The sequence below is a fragment of the Astatotilapia calliptera genome, chromosome 11 (genome assembly GCF_964374335.1).
Source record: "Astatotilapia calliptera chromosome 11, fAstCal68.1, whole genome shotgun sequence".
Taxonomy (NCBI): domain Eukaryota; kingdom Metazoa; phylum Chordata; class Actinopteri; order Cichliformes; family Cichlidae; genus Astatotilapia; species Astatotilapia calliptera.
This window is the reverse complement of record NC_137432.1, coordinates 22,428,430-22,452,427: the sequence shown is the minus strand read 5'-3', so window position 1 is coordinate 22,452,427 and position 23,998 is coordinate 22,428,430. Positions and strand designations below refer to the sequence as shown.

At 40.3% G+C, this 23,998-nt stretch overlaps 1 protein-coding gene and 1 long non-coding RNA gene across 4 annotated transcripts in view; one reads left to right on the top strand and one right to left on the bottom strand.

Annotated features, from left to right (window-relative positions):
- Window positions 1-23,998, top strand: part of atp8b2 (ATPase phospholipid transporting 8B2) — a 32,905-nt gene that overhangs the window by 3,993 nt on the left and 4,914 nt on the right. The window contains exons 1-24 of one of the 2 annotated variants that reach the window (XM_026184014.2): window positions 6,276-6,744; window positions 10,623-10,681; window positions 10,780-10,893; window positions 12,095-12,193; window positions 12,271-12,332; window positions 12,465-12,537; window positions 12,903-12,973; window positions 13,087-13,166; window positions 13,654-13,812; window positions 13,891-13,979; window positions 14,174-14,370; window positions 16,022-16,142; window positions 16,227-16,314; window positions 16,406-16,440; window positions 16,528-16,687; window positions 16,801-16,989; window positions 17,933-18,048; window positions 18,314-18,478; window positions 18,870-18,981; window positions 19,520-19,625; window positions 20,424-20,682; window positions 20,839-21,022; window positions 23,245-23,468; window positions 23,555-23,638. In XM_026184014.2, coding sequence (XP_026039799.2) covers window positions 6,633-6,744; window positions 10,623-10,681; window positions 10,780-10,893; window positions 12,095-12,193; window positions 12,271-12,332; window positions 12,465-12,537; window positions 12,903-12,973; window positions 13,087-13,166; window positions 13,654-13,812; window positions 13,891-13,979; window positions 14,174-14,370; window positions 16,022-16,142; window positions 16,227-16,314; window positions 16,406-16,440; window positions 16,528-16,687; window positions 16,801-16,989; window positions 17,933-18,048; window positions 18,314-18,478; window positions 18,870-18,981; window positions 19,520-19,625; window positions 20,424-20,682; window positions 20,839-21,022; window positions 23,245-23,468; window positions 23,555-23,638 — 2,958 coding nt within the window. In that variant the 5' untranslated portion in view covers window positions 6,276-6,632. Of the gene's footprint in view, window positions 1-6,275; window positions 6,745-10,622; window positions 10,682-10,779; window positions 10,894-12,094; window positions 12,194-12,270; window positions 12,333-12,464; window positions 12,538-12,902; window positions 12,974-13,086; window positions 13,167-13,653; window positions 13,813-13,890; window positions 13,980-14,173; window positions 14,371-16,021; window positions 16,143-16,226; window positions 16,315-16,405; window positions 16,441-16,527; window positions 16,688-16,800; window positions 16,990-17,932; window positions 18,049-18,313; window positions 18,479-18,869; window positions 18,982-19,519; window positions 19,626-20,423; window positions 20,683-20,838; window positions 21,023-23,244; window positions 23,469-23,554; window positions 23,639-23,998 lie in introns of those variants that run through there. The other variant, XM_026184015.2, reaches the window with a different exon arrangement.
- On the bottom strand, window positions 580-4,728 carry LOC145431922 (uncharacterized). 2 transcript variants are annotated; one of them, XR_013912242.1, is made up of 3 exons: window positions 4,473-4,728; window positions 2,381-2,536; window positions 580-1,965 (listed from the first exon to the last, which is right to left on the bottom strand). It is a non-coding gene; the product is annotated as an uncharacterized LOC145431922 (long non-coding RNA). The 2 variants fall into 2 exon arrangements; XR_013912243.1 differs by lacking the exon at window positions 4,473-4,728 and adding an exon at window positions 3,586-4,293.

Sequence of the window (23,998 nt, the reverse complement as noted above, 5' to 3'; positions counted from 1 at the left end):
TCTTAAACCCGGTGGGGCAGCACATTGGTTGCTTTGTGTGTGGACTTCGCATGTTATCGCTGTACCAGTACGGACTCTCTCCTGGTATTTATTGTCTTGTTGTCTAGTAATTTTATTTGTTCTATACGCTGCTGTGAGAAAGACTGCCATCGAAAAGACTTTCATTGTACAAGCTGCACAATGACAATAAAGAATCTATCTATATAGTAGTAATGTTCTAGTTTGGTTACTGTGGGGTTATAAATATGGCTGTAGGTGTGAATGGTTGTTAGCCCTGCAATAGACTGGCAACCTGTCCAGGATATACCTTGCCCTGCATCAGCTGGAATAGGCTCCCAGCCTCTCGACCCTGAACTGGATAGATGTTAAAAAAAACAAACACTTGGGAATAACATTCTTAAACCTGACTTTTGTGTGTGTGGCATTGATGTAGATGTATGGTAATGCCTGACTCAGGCTCCAAGCACCGAGAGGCATTTTAGCCATGAGAAGTCACTTTTCAGACCTCAAAAAAGTAATTGGGAAAAGGCCAAGTGTCTCAGGTATGTGCTAAGTCCGCACAGAACCAGAGTACTACACTGAAAAAAATAATCAGTGGTATAAACGTAAAAAAATTATTGTAATCGGTTGCACGAAATTAAGTTATGTTTGGTTAACCTTAGTTTTTTATGTTATACCTGCACACATTTTTCTGGTAACACAAACATGACTTTTTTATGTTGTTGTTATGTTTTTCATTCCGGTCAAATATTTATAGAAACCACTTGTTTATCAGACATGAACTTTTTGTGTTAATTGTATTGGACTACTATGTGTTATATTGACAAGATTATTTTATGGTAAGCTTATTTTATTTTATAACAAATTTCTAATATATAATATATAATATAATATAGTATATAATTGAGTGTTCAATAAATAAAACTAAATTAAGGCTGATCCTATTGTATGTACTGTACACTTTCTCTTCAATCAAAGAAATAAGCAAAACATTTTTGAACAATGACCTGTATTTTTGAAAATACTACACAGTTGTAACAATGGACTTTCAATTCAGGCTTCCAAAATATACATGAGTCATATTTGTACAATGCATCTCTTGAAAAACATTCCACAACATTCCTCAAAGTTATCTGCTGTAACCTGAATTCAACATTGTGGGGCCTTGTGACATCGCGCTTATGTAAAAAATAGTTTTTTAAATGTAAAAGCCATGAGGTAATATGGCAACAGGGGTGTAATTATTAAAATGACACAAAGAAGAGACTTAAAATAACATTATAACCCACAGGCACACAACCAAGAGACCTAAACTGATTAGTATTGGCTTGCTTCTATCACTAAACATCACAATCACTAATACTAGACGATGCAATCTGTTTGTAGTGGTGCACCTTGGGAAAAAAATTGCAAACTGGTGAAATTGGTGCAAGGCACCATTTCCATTGAGAAAAATGGACATTCAAAGTTTGAATTTTTTTTTAAAAGAGTCATGGCTTGAAAAGTGAAAACTGCAGTAATAAAGGCCCCAAGTTGAAAAGTGCCAGAAAAATAAGTTTCACTATGTCCTGCAACTTTACCAGTGCTGGCTTAAAAGAAAGGATGGTACATATTCGAAGAGGTAAACATGTTGTTCCCACATCATAACTGGAAAACTGTTCAATTGTACAGTCTGGTCCTGAAAACCTGGGCCTTCTTTGAAAGGCTGTTCCTTTTGAGCTCCATAACCAGTTTCTATACCTCGAAGGTATACTTTTCCAGTGGGTAGGTGAGGTTCAAAGTGTACATTAGTCCAAACAGCATTGCAGCTGCTAGGGTATAGTTATCCAAATCCTGCCAGACTCTCTGGCCTTCAAGGACTATCCCGATGTCCTCAGGGCTGCCATTGGCATCTCTTGACTTTATGATGTAAATTCCCATGGTTGTTTCCTTATTAGATCGTTGGATAATGGCTTCATCTGTGGCCTAGAAAATGCAGAATTCCAAAATTTAATTAAACAGAACACTGGTCAAAGAACATTATACCAAATCTTATTTTAATCTGTGTCACTATTCCAAAAAATGTTAACATTAACACATTAGGTGAACAAAAATGGATTCATTACAGCATGTGATTTGAGTCCTCAGAATGCTTAAAAAGGTAATGAAGTGAAATCTCCATGCAAAGAAGCAGAATACTGTCAGAGCATAGAGAGGTGTTCAACTATCAACTCCACACATAGAAAAATGCAGGTAAAAGAAAAAGAAAAAAAACGCACCCATGGTAAATTGTGAAAATCCCAGGTGATTTTCAACATACTCCTGGCATAGAGTGACAAGCAGCATTTTGTTAAAATTATTATTTTCCCTAAAGTGTATACACAAATTATTTTTTTCTTACCTGGGCCGTGGGCTCCAGAATGTTCTGCAGTCTTCTTCCTATTTGTCCTCCTCGCCTTTTGAAGACCTTTATGAGTTTGTCAGATAGCACATCTATCTGCGAGAGTAATCTGGACTGCAGTGGCATGGTGGTAATGCGCTTAAACTCTGCATTTATCTAAAAAGAGAAGTTGTCACATAAAAATGCTGTCAAAATCTCAAATCTCACAAGGTTACATCCACACAAAGTTGTTATTTTTTGTCATGTTACTATTTATTAGCTATGGGTCCCATGTTGCTGAGCAGTTCCATAGTTGCCCTTACTTCCAAACCACCCAAAGCCTGTTTGCAACCACAGCAGTTGCCTCCTTCTGGCCATTTTGCAGTTCTGCCAAATGACCCAGAAACTACATCTATTATTGTCATATACACATCAAGGTCTTTCATTAATACTTAGTTAAATTAGTTAATTTGACCTTTCCAGAAAATTTACCTTACAGAATGTGAGATAACATATGCAAATCTTCACTAGTAAATAAAATAATGTTATTAAAACCTTAACAGTAACACCTCTACATAACAGCGCTAGAGAATTGTTCTGAAGCAACACCAATCTGCCCTTCAGCAGGGATAAGCACCATATATCGATACAGAAAAAATAAATTTAACATATTTATATTGTCATTATTTTTATCTCTTTAAGCCCTCCTCTCAGTCTCTCTATAAATCAGTTAAAATAATTTGTTGGGTTTTTGTGTGTCTTTAACATGTTATCAGTAGATTACATTCACTGTCCCAGAACATGAAATAAAGCCCCACGTCATGCACTTCCTCTCCTAATGAGTACTGCATAGGTGTCATGCCCTAAATAAACCGACTTTAGTGAAGACACCCCCCCCCCCAACACACACAGAGCCCACCCCATGGCAAACTAGCTTATTTAACTGTATAACTAAAACATTTTAGGTACAACCAGTTAACTAAATGGACACGAGTTTGTTAGTCTGTATTCACTGAGAAAAAACAAGCGAATGTGACTGGGCACACACTGAAAAAAAGCTAATGCACATAATATTGTCCCGCAGCTTAAGCTAGCATTATCGTTAGTTAACTTAAGGAATGACTTGTTTTTTCCATTATGTTGCTCAACAGCAATTCATGAGAAAAACTTCCCCATCTAATGGATGTTCTCTTCGTTTCCTCTCAAACATGTAGTTTTCAGTTTACCTTGACAAAGTAAAGCTCAGCACCAAACGTAAACGAAGCGAAGACAAAAAATGGCGGACCGCCACAGTGAATTTTCCCTCGCAAAACACACCCTGGGGGGTGGAGTTTCAACAGAAAACATAACTATTTTCTGTTATTTTGATATGACTGGTTTTAAAAGACTGAACATCCTTCTAAAACAAGTGAAAGGCGTGAGACTTAATTATGTTTAGACCAAAAATATAAATGATTCATGTTGGATATATTTACTGTATTTTTACTAATTTAACAACCTCATCATTGCATTAGTCGCTTTATGCTATAGCATTACGCTTACATTAGCTTGAAGCTCAAGGTCGTCATTTTATTTAATTTCTTTTTCTGGGCTTACAAACAGGACACACAACATTTAGATAACCGTTACACTGAATCTTGGGTCTGTGTTGAGTCTTCCAGCTGCTGACTACAGAAGCTAGATTGACCTTTCAGCATGTTTATAGCGGCTGTGGCTATGTGCTGGTAATGTTACCGTGTGTGAGCAGTCACATTGGCAGCAGACATGTTTCAACAAACTAGTCATATCCCGGCCCTACATTAGCTTGTTTAATGGTTAAGACACTGCAGGTACCACCACTTACTACAGACACTGATGCAAGTTTGTAATAGTCTGTTAATTTAGACTGAAAGAATATACAAACAATATTAACTCACATTATATATGTTAATTACTAATTTGCTTATCACATAATTTCGGTTACCATTAGCTAACTGGAGCCTAACATTAGCCTTTTATGGTTTTCGATAAACAGCCCACATACCTGTAAAATAACAACACCCAGTAAAAGTCCACATATATAAAGGGTCTACACTCGTTCTCACTGGTGTGTTAGCTTTAAAATCTTATTTACCTTCAAGTGTAAAACTCCAGATGGTAGTAGATTTTCCAAAGCGAGAGACAAAAATGGCGGACAGCGCAGCCGATTTTTCCTTTCCAGGGGGCGGAGCTTGAGGATAAAACACGACTAACTTGTTTCTTTTCAACATGATTTGTTCTAAAAGAATCAATATTCTTAAAGAATATGTGAAAATTAAAAGACAAAAATATGTTTAGATGTGAAATTTAAATTAGTCATGCTGGATATATGAAGTAATTCTATGCAAATTCAACAACCACCCTATTGCATTTTTTTCAGTGTAGTTCAAGCTAGTGAACACTAACAAAGGATCTCCAAACAAGTCATATTGTCCCCTTTTCTCATTTCTCATTTCCTGCATTCTCATTTCCTCTCATCTTGGTCCTTCCCATCAGAAAGATGAACAGAGGAGGCAAGGGAGAGAGAGCACTTTAACAAAATGAGACATTCTGGAGCCGTAACCCAATGTGAAAAGATTTTTAATCAAACCCACACAAACTGTGAAGGCCTGAAAGTTTGATCACACAGTTAAATAACTGAACGGCGTATGGACTGAAAGGACTGTAGAGTTTGTTGCATATATTCCAGCTGTGTGACACCGCTTTTATAAAGCGCTCCTGCAAAGGATACATCTTTCCTGGCAAGCCTCCTCTCTCCTCAGTCCTCCAGATGCATTTTAGGAGCTGAGACGTCCTTCAGTGAGGTGCACTGACATGGATTTCAGGGCCAGAAGCAAGACGACAGAGGAAAGGGGAGACTAGGAGGGACAGATTATAGAAAGTGAGAAATGAGAAAAGTTCTCTGTTCTCACAGTCTGACGGTTTCGTAAAGCGTGTGTTTTGACTGCAGTTGATGCTCGTTTGGAGAAGAGGCACTGGTGTAAGCAGAAAATGCTAATTATTAGAATACAAGAAAAGAATAGAGATTAGGTACAGGTGAAACACGAGGTTTACGCACGGTAAAAACCTGACTAATGTTGAATGAATAAATTAATTAATGAATTGCCATCATTGATTAGGTGGTAAGTGGACTATGGTATTTATATACTGCCTTTCTATTCAATTTGAGCTCTCAAATCACTTTCTACTGCAGTCTCATTCCCCCAATCACACTCAGAGTCATACAGAAGTATTAGCCGTGCTTTTATCTATCTTTCCCTAAGCCTTCACACGATCTGTGTGCGCTCATCTCTGAAAAGAAAAAGTCAAATCAGAGCTCGTGATCTCTGAATACAGGACGCCTGCAGATGCTGATCAAAGTGAAGTGGTTTCATCAGTGATGCATTGCAGGTCATTAAAGAGACTGCCATAATGTCATTGTTGTACCTTGCCGTCATCAGTCCCCATCCATAATTCCTGCCCCGTCAAATCAGTTCTGATAGGTGTAAACTAACTCTTCATGTGCCAAAACAACCTGCTGTTTGTAGAGGAAGTTGCCTGTTCGCCCCCCGCAGTGCTTTGTTTTGGTTTCTTAGGCTCATGCTTCACATATAGATCAGGGAGAGCCTCAGCCTCAACACGAGGATCGCCGCTCAGCACGTGCCCGGGCACCTGTCTGGCCCTTCCCACTGCGGCACACCTTCTAACGTTAGGATCACGCAGGACACTGAACTCCTGCACCGGACATTTTGGCTCCAAACGACAATTGGACTCCACACACGAAAAAACGACTTTAGATCCAAAATGGCGACCAGTTTCGGCTGTAGGACCCGTGGTGATGCGGCTTCCATGGTAACGCCTCTCGCCTTTGAGATTGCGTAATGCCTACACATCATCAGTGTTTATGTTTCGAATGAGGCTGACATAAAGCACGATGTTCACAAAAAATACAGGTCCGAGCCCTGCGCTTTATTTTCCTAATTAGAAAAAAAGATGACATCACTGATCCCGCGGAAGGAGGAAGACGAATCAGCAAGGGGTGGACATCGCGTGCACGTGTGTATATTTTGGGGGAGGGGATGGAGCAATAAGCAGCAGATGCTGGGACTGGGACTGAGTCTCTAATCTAACTTGACTGAGCTGGGGCCGGAGCTTCGTGCGCGCGTCCTTGCGGAGACGTGACGGTCAGATGTGGCTGTGACTTGTTACTGAAACAGCGCATAGCCAGCGATTTAAGGAAAAAAAATCATCACACTGTGACTTAAAGAAATTTAAGATGACAGTGCTCAAAGACATCCCGGAGAAATGGTTTCCAGTCGTTCTTTTCCCCCTGCAAGGAAAGAAAAAGAGAGGACTGGATGGAAGAAAATCGAAAAAGAGGCGGACAGGTACGAGTCTGTGCGGGGAAAATTAAGGCTGAAGTTGGGAAGAAGTCTTTACTATCTTCACCGCCAGGAGGCTGTTCATCGTGCAAACTATTTATTTATTTGTTTCCTAATAAATATCATCTCTCATCTTCATCCCATCTGAGTCCAAGTCTCATTCCTGCTGCTTCATCTCTCTCTCACTCTCTTTTGCATATGTGTCATATTACATCTCTGCATCACAGACCTAGTTGGTTTGTTTGGGGTTTTTTGCACTGTAGCACTTTGTGTCATCAATGACTGTTCAGGTTTTTACACATCAGCATTCTCCTAAGATTTAATAACAGAGAGATATCTGTTGTTCTTCTGATTTCACACTTCAGTCTGTATCTTTTGGAGTTGACCCCAACAGCCTTAAACTAGTTGCTTAATCTCAGCTGTTTTCCGGTGTTTCGTGCTGACAGTGAATCATGCCAAACACCAGAGTTTTGCTTGGATCCGGTCTAAATATGTGGCTGATGTTCGTGTCTCTGCTGCGTGAGTCCCTGATCAATCTTTCAGGCGCCAGCCCTCCTCTCCATCTGTATTCTTATTCCTTAGGTTAACTATCTCAAATCACCCTGGATGTGCACCTTCATTTGACCTCCACTCCATCATTCTCTGACTGTGTCACTAGCATTTTTTTCCAGCAAATTAGATCACCGTATGCGCTTGCTGGGCTGCACATGACTCCGCTATCCCCTTTTCACCTAATTAGATCAGCCACTGTGAGTGATGCTCACTTCTCTGCAGTCTGATCTGACCCTGACTTAGTTTTAGTCGTGGCAGGGACATTAGTGCTTCCCGTACTGCAATTCACATTGAATGACTGTGGTCGTTATTGTTCCGAATTCAATCTGCACTAAATCTGTTGTGCGAGTGTGTCGCTTGTGGAGATGTAAGGAGATTGTGTCCTCACATGTCTAGCCATGAGCAGAGACAGTGTTAAAGAGACAGGAAGGTAGATGAAACAAAATTAGTGCTTTTGTATTAGGTTACAGTTACTCTTTCTATATGACATTAGTTATTTTAGTTTAAATCAATATATATTAACTCGTTTGTGTCTCAGCCCTTTATGGAAACCTTATGCTGGGAGTAAGGCTGCCACTGAAAGTTTCTCCGTAATGGAGCTTTATAGATTCACGCAGGTTTACTGTATGGTATGCAGCTTGCGTCAGGGCTTCTAATGCCCTTGAAGTTGTCAGAGACATTAAACACTTACTGAGCAGTTTGTTAAAGATGCTCATGCATTTAGGCTGAGGTGTTCAGCTTGCACAGCAGTGGCTGGGACAGACACAGGCTGGTCCTGACTTCACATTGGTGCTTAGCTGGCACAAGGATCTTGGCTTTTCCCACCAGGCTTGGCACTGCACGTCAGACAGATCTCTCTGGTGGACATTTGTCTCAGAAAACAGCACGATGACCTTCGTCTTAAGAGGAGAAATGCCAGAGGGATTGGAAAAGTTTGTGGATTGTGCACAATCACATTCACAGCTTTTTGCATGCACCCAGAAATCTCACGTCTGTCAGATAGAAACTCCAAGAAAGAGAAGTTGATGCCTAAAACAATTTTTCTTATGTAACTATTTAGATTTTTTTCTAATAAATCGTGCTACTCAACAACAGCCACAATGACAGATAGGAATATTAAAAACAAAAGTAACTCACTTGCTTTTGGAAACAATGAAAAACAATTTGCCTCTTCCTGGGGGCTTTGTCACACTTACATGCTTTGGATCATACAAACTAATTTTAATAATGAACAAAGTTAACGACTACAGTTTTGTATTTACTTGCGTTAACATCACTGTGGAGGAATTTTGGTCCACTCTTCTTCGTAGAATTGTTTTAATTTAGTCGCACTGGATGGTTTTCCAGCATGTGCAATCTTTTACAAGTCACGCAAAAATATCTCAATCTGGTTTTGTGGCTTTGGCTCAGGAGGTAGTGCAGGTTGTCTATTAATCAGAAGGGCAGTGGTTCAATCCTGCACTTTTTGAGTGAGATACTGAACCCCCAAATTGTTGAATGTTAGATAGACAAATATATTAAAAAAGAAATCGGGAAGGGGCAAATACTTTTTCAGGGCACTGTGCAACAAATTTTGACCATGCTTTTGTTTTCTCGGCCTTCTTTTTCCGGTCCTGGCAGATAGTTACTCTTCACTGAGCGTGGTTCTGCTTGAGGTCTCTATGTGGTAACAGGGAGTTGCCAGCCTAACAAGCACTTTACCGGAAATTATTGCATTGTTGGGGTTATTTCTATAATGTTGTATGGTCTTTGCTTTACAGTGTAAAGCACCATGAGGTGACCGTAGTTGTGAACTGACCTCTTTTTAATAAACCGGAGCAAAATACATTTAAATATGCCAATATTTTATCAACATAACAAACAATGATGTAATCATTTCTGCTAGTGTCCCTCTCATTGTCAGTCTCACTCAACACCATCAGCAATAAGTGGACGTAACGTGTTTTTCTAAATTGACTAAAACCACCCTGACTGGTCTAAAGCCAACCAGAGCTAATCTGTCACATCAGATCTGTCTTATAATCTGACGGTAAAGTGCAGCTCTAATGGGATCACTTTAAGTGGCCTCTGTCTCTTTTGGTGAAGCTGAATACAGCAGGGACAAAGATGTAGGTTATGAGCAGTGCGAAAGCTTCACTGTGCTGCAGAAACACAGGAAACCACAGCGTCTTTGTTTATGTGCCGGCATTTGATTATAGCCTATCGGTTTCTGTTGTGTGATGTCCCTTCCTGTGGCACCTCACTGCCTTTCACAAATCTGTCAAAAGTATGCTAAGGACTGTGCTTTCGTGCACAAAACATGCGCTTGGTCTTGGATATTATTACTTTGGTGTGTGTGTGTGTGTGCAGCCCTGTTCAAAATGACCAGTCATTTCATTTTAAAAGCCACATCATTAATATTAGAAGAGAAGCGACTGGTGTTGGAGGAAGATGAGGAGGGGAACTCCCAAACTACTTTGCATCAGCATAACAGAAACCTAAAAACAGCAATAGGATAAAGTGCAAGGTCAGGAGGAGGGGTGCACAAGAGATTGAGCACAGGAAAAAGAAACGGTCTTAATTTTACTCTCTGAAACTTGGAGACTATACTATGATCTGCCTTTATCGGTGCCTAAACTTTTGCACGCACACTCATGTTTGGTTGCGTGTATCTGGCCACAACTGCACATCTGGTTAATAACAAAGAGTAGTAGCAGCTAACGAAACATCAGCGATGATTGGCCTGCTTATTGGTTTTGCATGCCTCCTGCCTGACACTCTGTATCTATTACACTCAACCAATGCACAGCACAGTCACTGATGTATGAATACATGCTTCAACACTGCCGGCTATTTTCTTCCATACTGACCTGTACAACTGCAATTGCACACAATATAATACAGTATTATATAATAACACTCATACATTCTGAATGTCCATTACCATTAGTAAGTAAGATAGCATCCATAAGTATCTTGTACTTTATATTCTAACCACAATCAAACCTTCTGTTCATACTACTTCATTCATCTTATTTGTTTTTCTATGCTTATTACTCTTTTCTTTTCTTTTAGTGTAGTTATTTATTTTACTGTGAGGGCAACTCACAAAGTAAAACAATCATTGCTCAGTGTAACCACTGTGTTTTGGGGTGTATATGACAATAAACGTCTGGATTTCACTGCTTGATTCCCTCTCTTTTGTTTCCAGGTTTTAGGAAGCTGTGAATAGTGCCGACATTTTTAAACTCTGCAGTTTGCCAAACATGCTAAAAATTCGTCCTTATGCAGACTTACTGCATGTGTTTGTTTTGATGCCTTAATGACTCATCTTGTGTGCTGTGTTTCTGCAGAGGAGGAGAGAAGGGTCAGAGCCAATGACAGAGAGTACAACGAAAAGTTTCAGTATGCCGTAAGAGAGTTTGCTGTTTTCTATTGTACATATTCAAAATATTTATACTCGTAAAGCAATTTAACTGAGAGGTATTTTCTTCTCTCCTAATCCTCCAGAGTAACTGCATCATGACATCCAAGTACAACATCATCACGTTTCTGCCCGTCAATCTGTTTGAGCAGTTCCAGGAAGTAGCCAACACCTACTTTCTTTTCCTGCTCATACTACAGGTGAGAAATCAAAGACAGACAGGAGGCATAAGGGGCACATGATTTTCTAGTTAACGCCCTTAAAGGACCGTGATCAGTAACTGTTAGTTAAAGTTTGGTGGTACAAAATTAGATGAATATTGGTACATTCAAATTCCAAATGGCTGATCTAATCTGTTGTAGAAATGGAAAATAAGCTATTAATAAAAGACTTTCAGGGAAGTAGTGAGCCTCACAGTTTCCTGCACTTGAGAATATGATGAAAAAAAAACATCAATGCGGAATATGAGATCAGTTATTTCATAACAAATCATTTCAAACACATTTCACTGGCAACAAATGCCTCTTGATTATGTCATAATGTCTAGTGGGTGGAGTAACATGAAAATTCATACACACAGTTAGCTCATTGTGTGAATGAGGCAAACTATATGCTGTAAGGCCAGACCAGAGGCCCAAGGCCACTTCCCCCTGTTCTCTCCTCTAGCTTTCCTGTCACAATAAAGCCAGAAAAACACACGTGCCAGAGGCTGATCCTTGGAACTTTTTCTGCACACCAGCAGCAAAATTTCATTACGTGCAATACTTTGGTACTGTACTGTATGATTGTAGTGATGGCATGTTATCAATTATCAATATTTTAAATAATAGTAAATGAGTGTGCAATCAAATGATATGCAGGGAAACCTGCACATCATTAGCACGTGACTGTGGGGCAGTGAGGATGCTGATTTTAAGTCCAGGCTAACAGAGCTGCTGTTAATTCTTTTATGTTTTTGCATTTTTAGAAGCCACTGTAAGTTCTCCTGTTCATTAGGCTAGAGATATTGAGTTAGTTGCAATCTTAAACCTTGCTATATAAAATGAAATCATACCCCCTCAGCTCCTTTAAACTCATTTCAAAGCCCCAAAATGTTATATTATGTTATAGTTCAACTAAAAGCAAGGTTTGGTTCCTAACACTCTGGTAAAGTTAGGGGTCTATTATTGAACAAATGCTTATTTTAAAACTACCCAAACAAACCAGTGTACTGTAGCTTTGTTGTTTTTGCCTCCTTGGTACTGTCTCACCACGATTTTGTACCATCAGGTACACTCACCATCATAACAAGCTGTCTTTGATGTGGCTGGGGTTAGACGTAGCTATCTCTTTATCTTACACTGCCTTTGTGTTCCATTTTAAAAGTAATTTGCATAATAAGCTTTGTCTCCCTGTGTTTAGTTGATACCTCAGATCTCCTCCCTCTCCTGGTTCACCACCATCGTGCCTTTAGCTCTGGTGCTGAGCATCACTGCAGTAAAGGATGCCACGGATGACTACGTGAGTATGTTTTCATGCACCACAGGCACAGATACGAGTCTGTATTTCTACTACACGTTACCTTTTGTCATCTCCAGTTTCGTCACAAGAGCGACAACCAAGTGAACAATCGTCAGTCTCAGGTCCTCATCCGTGGCTCGTGAGTCATTACATCTGACAACTTACCTGTTCAGATTTTACCCATCTCTTGATTTAAGAGGTGTCTTAAAATAGAGCAGCATCCGTTACTTTTTTTTTTTTTTTACTGTTTCTCTTCGTTTTGCTCTTCCAGGCTTCAAAATGAAAAGTGGATGAATGTTCGAGTGGGTGATATTATTAAACTGGAAAACAACCAGTTTGTGGCAGTAAGTGTGCACCCAGCACAGAAACAAAAGAAAACATAGTGATCAGTAGTCCAAAAAGGCCCATTTATCCACCATTACACCAGCTTAGTGTTCAGCACCAGCATCTTCTCGTGTTTTTAGACCTCTGTTTGATCATAATAGCTTTCAGTAGACCACAAGCTCTGATGCTAAATGGATTGTAATGCATTATGTGCCTCATTAGAAGTGCTACATTTAATCACTAACATGCTTTCAGTTGCAATTATTCTGCCTTTTCTTGTAGCTGTAATAGATGCAAACAGTCGTTGCTGTGTCATCAGCGCTTTTCTAGTTCAGTCCATGTTGACCGTGCTGATGCTAATCTCAGCTGTTGTATCCATTTTCAGGCTGACCTGCTCCTGTTGTCTAGCACTGAACCTCATGGTCTCTGTTACATCGAGACAGCCGAGCTAGACGGGTCAGAAAACACGCTGCACCTCAACATCTGTTCGCGTGACCAAAAAAAACCTAAAATCTGCAGAAGGAACGCAACACTACATCTAAACTGCTGTGTGTGGTTTTATCTTGCAGAGAGACCAATATGAAGGTGCGTCAGTCTGTGTCAGTGACATCTGAACTTGGAGACCCGAACAACTTGGCTTCATTTGACGGTGAGTTAGGAGGAGAAACTTGTTTTGTCTTTTTGCATTGCAGAATAAGGATTAACGGTCTTCAGCATGCACCAGGAAGCTTGAATCAAATGTTTTCTCAATCATGCTAATGCACATTTCACACTAAAATTCACACATACACACAAACAGAGACACACACTTTCTGTACGGCTCCACCACCAGTGAATGGCAGCCTATCACACAGCCACCGCATCACTGTGTCAGCACATCACACCCACACACTCCTCACCTGCTCGGGAAAATGCATTACTGCAGCAAATCTGCTCACTTTTTGCCTCACATCAGCTTACAAAAGGTGTGTGATCCTCCCTCTGTGCACGTGTTCAGGTGCACGACAACAGCGTGATGTCATCCGGGTGATTAATTCAATTCTAAAAACATAGCAGTGACTGGATTCAGATGACTATGAATGAGCATCTAATTTACATTTGTGTGTTTGCTTGTCCACACTCTTCTTTGTTTGAAGGAGAGGTGGTGTGTGAGCCTCCCAACAACAAGCTGGATCGTTTTTCCGGGACTCTGTACTGGAGAGAGAAGAAATACAGCCTGACCAATCAGAACATGCTCCTCCGAGGATGCGTGCTCCGCAACACAGAGGCTTGCTATGGCCTGGTCATCTTTGCAGGTAGGTGTGTGCATGTTTGCACAGAAAAATAATGCATTTGCTGTATGTTGCAAGTCTTACCCTGTTTCTGTTTGCCAGGCCCAGACACCAAGCTAATGCAGAACAGCGGTCGCACCAAGTTTAAGCGTACGAGTATCGATCGATTGATGAACACACTGGTCCTCTGGGTAGGACATCCCACACTTCTCATTTTCATAGCTCATAACTATTTCAGGACATGATCTCACTGGCTTGAATTTAGTTTCATATATCTACACTACTGATGTATTCTGTTCTAACTTAGGCTTAAATGACTATAGATCTAACTGTAAAATTCATTTATTTAATCTCTACTTTTTTGCCTGTGTCCATTTTCTGTCAGATATTTGGCTTCCTGGTGTGCATGGGTATGATCCTGGCTGTGGGTAATGCAGGGTGGGAGAAAGAGGTGGGGTCCTTGTTCCAGAGCTACCTGGCTTGGGACACTCCTGTGAATAACTTCCTGTTCTCGGCCTTCCTCTCCTTTTGGTCCTACGTCATCATTCTTAATACCGTCGTGCCTATCTCTCTATATGTCAGGTAGGAAGAAAGCAATAGTTCTATAAGAATATATAAATGATGCTTACAGACAAAAACCCTGTGTTTGCCCTTCCCACATATAAACTGGTGTTTATAAAGAAAGAATGTATGGACCTCATGGATAGAATACTGTGCAAAAGTCTTAAGCCAACCCTCATTTCCTCATATTTTGCTTACTTCAGGCTTACTTCATACTTTTTTTAATTGTCTTGAGCAAAAGTGCTCCAGACTTTCTGAAAATCATTTATAGTGTTTCTTTGGACATTAGCTTCTTTTTCACTCATTTTCAGTCCAGTCCGTGTACCTGACAATGTTCGTAGGACTGCTTGTTTTTGTGTGTTTGTTAATCATTAAAACATAAAAATGAAGACTAACTCAAAACCTAACACCTCAACAACTAAAACGAACTATCTACAACAGATAAATAGCATCTGAAAGTCATTATGGAATTGGAAAAGACAAAGCAAAGACCTGAGGCAGTTCTCTGTTCTCTGAAGCTTCATCAGAAATGGCCTCAATAGTAGTGCAGCTGTTAAGAAGCCATTTTTAAGAACTGGCAACAAGTCTGATGGAGTGATGAATCCAAATATGAAATTTTCACATTTGTGTTTAGTGACCGTTGAAATCAAGATGTTCACAGGAGGTAAAGAGAGAGATACAACAGCGTCTACAGCCATCTGTAAAACATAGTCGAGGCTCTGTCTTGATCCCAAACACACTGCCAAAGCAGTTAAAGCATACCTGGATTTAAACACACACACACACACATATAAACATTTATAAGCTTTACTTCTTCCTTATATCTTGCAATCTGTGTGTCAATAGATTGCTGTACTTCAAAATATCAAGAAATGATGGGTTGCACAACAATTTGCATAATACTGGACTTGTGACCATGCGTGTTCCCAACTTTACATAGAAAGTCAACCACAATACTCGGAAGTAGAGATAAAGATTAGTTAGACAGCGATTAATATAAAGCGGCAGTTGGAGATAGTGTTTGCCATTTGCAAACATCATTGACAATTTATCGTGTACTTGGTTTTATCAGTCCTCTTATCACAGTCATTCATTGGTAATATTAGTGCTGTAAAAAGCTGGTGCCTAGTGGTACAATGGCCCCAATTATTTTTCATTTACAAGAGTTTTTCTTCTGTTTGTGTCTCCAGAAGTGAGGCAAACAAAACCCACATTTCTTTTTTCTTGTTCTCTTCATTCCTCTGGTCAAGCCAGTTGTGGTCTTTTGTTTTCCAGACAGCTTCAGGTGCAAATAGGAGTGCAAGTATTGAAAGTATTGGTGTCTATATCCAGTCAGAGAAGTGGAAATGAGAGTTGTGCACATGCTTAAATTTCATAATGACTGAGATTTAGAAAAGAGGAACATGCACACAGCTGTATAAACGTAATTTTCAAAAATCGCTACATGCTTTTCTGTATTTACATGCACACAATCTTACTGTGTGTGCAAAGAGATCTGGTCCTTGGTAATCAGTAAGTCAGTGAACTGCACTGACTGCATGCCAAATGTATTTGGCCAGAAAATCTTTGTATTGTTCTGTGCTTACTTGTTCTGTTACTTACTTAGTTACATTTATTTTAAACTGTGAACGGCTCGGAGTTTGTAACCTCTCCCTTTCCTCACCTGCTTCAGTGTGGAGGTGATCAGGCTCGGTCACAGCTACTTCATTAACTGGGACCAACAGATGTTCTGCTCACAATGTAACACAGCAGCTGAGGCCAGGACCACCACTCTGAACGAGGAACTGGGACAAGTAAGTGTCCAGACTCACTCTACTCTGCAAATCCATCCATCGTGCTTTGCTTTGAGTAGTTATATACTCCTAAAATGATCCTAGGTTGAATACATCTTCAGTGACAAGACTGGAACGCTCACTCAGAACATCATGACGTTCAATAAGTGCTCCATCAATGGACAGAGTTACGGTAAGGACACACACAATACATGTGCATGTAGCCGAGACCGTATGTACGTGTATATCAGAGCTCATACATGTGGTGCCGATGTGTTTGTCAGGTGATCTAACAGACCCACTGGAAACTCAGCCAAAGGTGCGTATGAGTATTTTTTGATCAATCATAGATCACATGCATGTCTGTTATCACCTGTGATTTTATTTATCACTCATTTGTCTTCAGAGGCTGGACTTCAGTCCCTTCAACCCGCTGGCGGACCCAGACTTCTGCTTCTATGATGACAAGCTGCTGGAATCAGTGAAAGTGGGAGACTCGTGCACTCATGAGTTTTTCCGCTTGCTCTCCCTCTGTCACACCGTTATGAGTGAGGAGAAAAGTGAGGGTGAGCTTAAAAAAAGAGAGAAACTGCAAAACAGCAAATAATGACATCAAAACTCAACATCTGCTCATTCGTTATCGTATAATATTTAACGACTGTTTTACCTGCCTGCACAGGAGAGCTGGTTTATAAGGCTCAGTCTCCAGACGAGGGCGCTTTAGTGACGGCGGCTCGAAACTTTGGCTTTGTGTTTCGCTCCCGAACACCTGGGACGATAACCACCACAGAAATGGGACGCACCGTCACCTACTCGCTGCTCGCCATACTGGACTTCAACAACATACGCAAGCGAATGTCTGTTATAGGTATGCAGCAATCCGTGCTTTTTCTTCTGATTTAACTACAAAAAACCTGTGTATGGTGGCCCCGAGAGGTCAAATGCACAGCAACATAATAAAACACCAGTAAATAGAAAAATTCTACAAAAGCACACAATGGAAAAGGAAACAAATATGCAAAAACAACACTTATAAATCATTGGCTTCTTTCAAGCGTGTCTCAGTGCAATCCTCCACATATTTTGGTTTCTGTCACTTACGTCACATTATTGTCTTGTTTTGTGAGATTTGGGTTTTTTAACTTTCATTGTGCATTGTGCGCTTTTGCAGCATTTTTCTATTTGTGTTTTCGTAAGTTGCAGTGCATTTGACCTTTCAGGGCCACGTGTATCTGTGCAATGTCACAAGACAATCACTTAACAGCTTGCCATAGCAGAAACTGGTATGGCTGTACAGTGCTGTTGTACAGGATGGCATTGTGGTGCAATCTTTATCTTTGTTGCCACATTGTTGCATAAAAGTTCTGGGTTTTAACCTTTGTTTTCGGGGGTTTTTTTGGTCTTTCTGTGTGAAGTGGGTTACTCTGGCTTCCTCCCACAGTCCAAAGACGTGCATGTTAGGTTAACTGGTGATTCTGGACTGCCCGTGAACGTGTATGATTGTCCTTCTCTCTGTGGCAGCCCTGCAATAACCTGGTGACCTGTGTAGGGTGTATCTCACCTCTAGACCCCTTACAGCTGAAATATGCTATGAATGGATGGATGGATGAATATGCTGTAAATTTGACCTCTGGTCATAAATTACTTTTACCTCTGCTGCCAGGCTCTGAGGACACACACATACACCCATAATTATAAAGACTACCGGTGGCCTTTGTTGAAGAGTTCTTCCGTTATTGTAAAGGTGATGGAAAAATTGTCTGAATTGCTGAGATTTATTTTTTCTTCATTTCTCTCTTTTTTATTTTCAGTACGTAACCCAGAGGGCAGGATTCGGCTCTACTGTAAAGGAGCTGACACTGTTCTGTTGGAAAGACTCCACCCTTGTAACCAGGAAGTAATGAGTATTACTTCAGACCACCTCAATGTAAGTCAGCTCTTGGACGGATGGCTTGAGCTGCACTGCCATCTAGAGTCTCCACACTTTAAAACAACTTTTAACAGCACTTCATTTTTATTTACCTTCTCCTAATGAGACAGTCAACCTCATCATGGCATGACACATTTCTTAGATTAAGTATAAGTTAAAAATCATCAAACAACACTACTTAATGCTTAGTCATGTGATTCTTAATGTCCCTGCTGTATATTTTTGTTTTTCTACATGTTTATGTGTATATTTTTGGTGCTAGGAGTATGCAGCAGATGGGTTACGGACCCTGGCTCTGGCCTACAGGGACCTGTCAGAGGATGAATGGGAGGCCTGGTCAGAGAGCCACCGCTTTGCTGATAAGGCCACAGACTGCAGGGAGGATAGACTGGCAGCAGCTTATGAGGAAGTAGAACAAAATATGATGGTCAGTGAGTTTATTTTCAGATAATGTATGAATCTGTATCAAGATAATGTGTCTTATTTATTGCAAGTGTGTGTGTGTGTGTGTGTGTGTGTGTGTGTGTGTGTGTGTGTGTGTGTGTGTGTGTAGGCCCGTTTGCCCTTCATGTAAAAAGTTCAAATAAAGTAAAAATGTTGCAATGAGCAAGGGGAACTTGTTGGGATCACTGAAACTTAAGCAGTTCGAGGGAAATTCCTTTCTTTTACTTTCTATATTTGGAGCACACGTATGCTTTTGAGTTTGGGTTTTCTACTCATAGTGTTAACACAACAATTGCATTTAAGCCCGTCTTAAATTTCCTTAAATATGCAATTTATTTGTTTGTGTTTCTCTCTCTCTCGGCCTGTGTTTCTAGCTTCTGGGTGCCACTGCTATAGAGGACAAGCTGCAGGAAGGCGTTCCAGAGACCATTGCTGTCCTCTCTCTGGCTAACATTAAAATCTGGGTTCTTACTGGAGATAAACAGGGTGAGATGCACACAGTTTTGCACCAGCTTTCAGAACTTAGTGTGCATGTTTAAAACATTTAAACCGTTTAGACAAGGGTTTAAAACGCAAAAGAATCTGCAAAATTTAAACTAATTATAGAGCAGCATCCTTGTGATGAGGAGGTTGTTGAAACTGAAAACTTTAAGCATCAGTGCATCTATTTGCACCTTGACTATGTGGGTGTATTGTCATTCATGTAAACATACAGTACTGCTACACCCCTCTTGCTTTTGTAGTCTGAACCTATTTACTGGGCTAGCACTGGAAAAATTAATTTCTGGAAATTTATCATGTATTCTGTCATCACCAAAGGACCGTAGGCTGTAGGAATGAGTGCAGTGAATGAAAAATAAAGGGACATGTTGACTGACGTGCCTGCAGCAGCTATTATAGTTTAAGGCCAGAGGCATGCCTGCAAAGGGAGAAGTAGCCGAAACGACGAGCAGTACATTAGCAAATAGCTTTTAACTGAAACAGCACTTGTATTTGTTAGATCCTCTCCCATTCCTTCACACAGAAACGGCTGTAAACATAGGCTACTCCTGCAAGATGCTGACAGATGATATGACCGAGGTTTTCATCATCAGTGGCCACACCGTCCAGAGCGTACGGCAAGAACTCAGGTCAGTCTGGTTATGTGCACACTGTACTAGACTGTACACTGTGGGATCGAGAATAAATGCCAAACTCCAGATGACGGGCGGGCAGAAACTAAGAAATGTATGCATGATTGAAGTCGGTAGGTGTGGTAGCAAAATGTTCCAACTACTCTGTGAGAATCACTCGACAGTGACCAGAGCTTCTTGACTCATTTCTAGTCAAATCATCCAGGTCACCCTGTGAGGACTGATTCATGACCCTGACATTTTAGATAAAAGCAAAAAGGAATAATTGAAAGAGATTTTTCCCAGACTTCAGTGATCATCATGACATGAACTGATAGCAAAGGGTTAGAGTTCCAGTCATCACTGATTATGGCTGAGAACTCACAAGGTTAAATATGAGCAGCATTGCAACATACCCCTTAACTATGAAGTCAGTTTAGAAAGTGAGCAAATCCAGTGTAATGGTGCAAAAGAATAAAATTATCTTTCAAAGACAGAAGAACTCTAAACTGGTATTTTTGATGTTCTTTGTGCAATGTTCAAATTCACTTGGAAAGTGCAATTATTCAAGTTATAAAGAGCCTATATTGGAATATCAGGCTCAGGATAAAACCTGCCATTATCACTAATCTTCTTCACATCCATGTTACTTTTCCAACTATCCCCTATGTACTTGCTTTTGTGAGTCTATATTCCTTATCCCACACTCAGATCTCTTTTTTTTTTTTGCTGTGCATGATCATGTTGTCATGTAATTATGTCTCTGTGATGCAGATAGACACTGTTGATGTGGGCTTTGTTTGTCTTCCTCTCTAGAAGAGCGAGGGAAAGGATGATTGAGCTGTCACGTACCAGAGATGGAGTTAAAGAGGAGGGAATGCAGGGATGGAGGGAGCCATGTTTCAATGGAAATGGATTCAAAGAAGGACAAGAAGGAGGTGATACGGCAGGTGGAAGTGGAGGAGGAGTGGGGAAGCAGCTGCATGGCTCTCCCCTTCCTCCTCCTCTGCCTCTCTCTAACTTAATGGACAACATCTCAGGAGAGTTTGCCCTCGTAATCAACGGTCACAGTCTGGTATGAATAACACTCCTGCATGATATCTGTCACGGAAATTTAAGCTTAGTTACATAAAAACAATTCTTTCTCATTAAGTACTTTTCTTCAAAGCAGCAACTTGGACTCCTTTTACCGCCTGAACGTCTAAAACCTCTCTCCGTTGTCTTGTGGTAGGCCCACGCTCTCGAAGCAGACATGGAGGCAGAGTTTGTGTCGACAGCGTGCGCGTGCAAAGCGGTCATCTGCTGCAGAGTCACGCCACTGCAAAAAGCTCAGGTGGTGGAGCTCATCAAGAAGTGCAAGAAGGCCGTCACGCTGGCTATAGGAGACGGTGCTAATGACATCAGCATGATCAAAAGTGAGTTGTGCAAAAGTGTAACTGAAATATTGTTTTCAGAAAAGAAGAGAGAAGTTGGGTTTAGCCATTTGGGTGGCTTGTCTACTTTTAAGCAATGGAAATCCTAAGCAGAAGTGCGGCTGTAGAAGTTGTTTATCTGCACGCTGTTCCTAGTAGTGATGTAGGTCATGTGGAAATCTGTGTTGCAGGAGTCCTCCTGAGGTAAAGGTTTGGTTGTCAGTGTTCTTTTAGGCCTTATTTACAAATTATTTGTTCACTGCTTATAGATGGATGTGACGCCGACAAACAAAACAAATCGACAGAAGTCACATTTAATTTTAGTGTCACTCCTAAAATCCCAAAACACCAAATATGTCCTGTTAAGCTTTGAAAAGATGTTTAGAAGATAACGTATATGTTTTTAATAGAAAGGAGGCTTGTGTTTGAACTGTTCACTGTACAAATAATTGTACTAAGACTGAACTATACTGTCAATCATTGCTTCATAATATTTATTTCTAAGCTTAAAGGCAAACTAAAAGAGAAAACTATTAATACCTCAGTGCTCTGTTTCTCTGCATGTCTTGTAATCAGTGTGTTGTAAGTGCATCAGCCTGTGTGTGTTTGTCTGTGGATGTACATCATGTCTACATATCTGCATGCAAGTGTAAAACAGAAATGCAATCAGTGCAGCAGTGAGGAGAAGGATTGGTTCACTTCCTGTAATTTGTGATTTAAAAATCTCGAAACAATCAAATGTTTTTCCCCCTTCTGTGCTCTTTTTGTCCAGCTATTGAAAATGGAACACATACTCAAGTTAAACTGAGAATTATGGTTTTGCTGATGGTAATGCTGGTTTCCCAATCAGTTACCAGCAGTTAGTGGGAAGTTTGTGGGAAGTTTGTGGGAACCTTGGGTTCCCAAGTTGTGAAAACATTTTCTGGCTACCGCTTTCTTCCTCCACATAATGTTATGTGGCATTAGTCTTCTCGACAGGAAGGTAATGAGCATGCTAACGTTGCTAAGTTATTCAACATGGCATTAACTATAGCTCATAACCGAGAGGAAATGATAAAGTTTTATTAGCTAGAGTTAGCTTTTGCCACAGTTTTCACTTATTAGATTGTGTAAAATACAGACAGCAGGGCCTAAAGGTAACCTGTTGTGTCCATATGTCCCTGTACTCTATTTCTTTACTCTTGGACTCTGCAAGTAGCTTTATATTATTCACAGTTTATAATAATCCTATTTATTTATTATTATGCTCTGGTCCTTTATGCAACAGTTGTTTTATTTCAGTCTTTCTTCTGACTGTCTGCCCTTGATAAACAGAAGGTTTGAACAGTAGGCGTGTGAGGTGTCAAAGATGAGTGCACCATTTTGGTTTTCCCCTCTCATTGATATCATACACATCTGAGAAAAAAACAGTGTGAAACTTTTACCATTGTCTACACTGGGGCAAATAAGTGTTTGCCCCATTCTGGTTTCTTAGTTCTTTGCATATTTGTCACACTCATCATGTTTCAGAGGATCAAAGAAATTTCAATATGAGACTGCAGGCCTCATTTGCTTCAGTTAAGATCAGAGTTTGTGATTCAGCAATAAGAAAGAGATTCAACAAAAATGGCATCAATGGGTGAATTCAAAAGTTAAAAAACCACTAGTGACCAAAAAGAACACAAAGGCTTGTTTCACAAACATCAATTATCAAAAACATCTTGATGTTTGTGAAAATATTCTGTGGACTGGTGAGACAAAAGTTGAACTTTTTTAAAGGTTTGAGTGCCTTTGGCATAAAACGAACACAGCTTTTCATAAAAAGGACATCATACCAATAATCATACATGGTGGTTGTACTGTGATCTGGGGTTGATTTGCTGCTTCAGGACGACTTGCTATAATTCATGGAAGAATAAATTCTGCTCTCTACTGAAGAAGAACCTCCAGCCATCAGTTCGTGCCCTGAAGCTCAGGCTCACTTGGGTTATGCACCAGGACAATTAACACACAGCAAGTCCACCTCTGAGTGGCTCAAAAAACACACAAAAAAATGAAAGATTTAGAGTTGTCTAGTAAAAGTAAAATTTCTTTGATCGTCTGAAACGTGTAAGTGTGACAAATATGTATAAAAACTAAGACATCAGGAAGGGGTCAAATCCTTTTTCCCAGCACTGTCTGTATAGAAAACTGGGGGGGAAAAAATCTCTTGAATTTGTCTTTTCATTTCATCTGCACGCTTCCAGGTGCTCATATTGGAGTTGGTATCTCAGGTCAGGAGGGCATCCAGGCTGTGCTAGCCAGTGACTACTCCTTTTCCCAGTTCCGCTTTCTACAGCGCCTCCTGCTGGTCCACGGCCGCTGGTCATACCTGCGTATGTGCCGTTTCCTCTGCTACTTCTTCTACAAGAACTTTGCCTTCACCATGGTGCACTTCTGGTTTGGCTTCTTCTGTGGTTTCTCTGCCCAGGTCAGAGAGTAGAGGTTATGATTAAAGCATACTGTAAAGGGTTACAGTCATGATTATAACTCTGTTTGTGTGTGTTTTTTTTGTAGACCGTATACGATCAGTACTTCATCACACTCTTCAACATTGTCTACACCTCCCTCCCTGTGCTGGCCATGGGGATATTTGACCAGGTCTTTCACATTTATTCCTTTGTATTGAGCTCTCATAAGATTTTATTTTACATTTCGTTTTTTATAAAACTCCATGAAGTTTCATGAATCAGAAAATAATTTTCTTTTGCATTTGAAATCTGTCTCGTGGATTTTAAAAAAATGCATATAAGACACGTTTTTGGCCAGAGTCTGTTGGACCGTGGCTAAAAATACTGCACACATTGTGGGAGAAAACCAGAACAGACACAAAAAGGTCCCAGACAATCAAGTTCAACACCACATCCTTTTAACTGAGGTGACAGTACTCAGGATTAGCATGAAATATGGAACTGTTTTCACATGCTGATGTTAGCATTTTGCTCAGAACACCAAGCCACA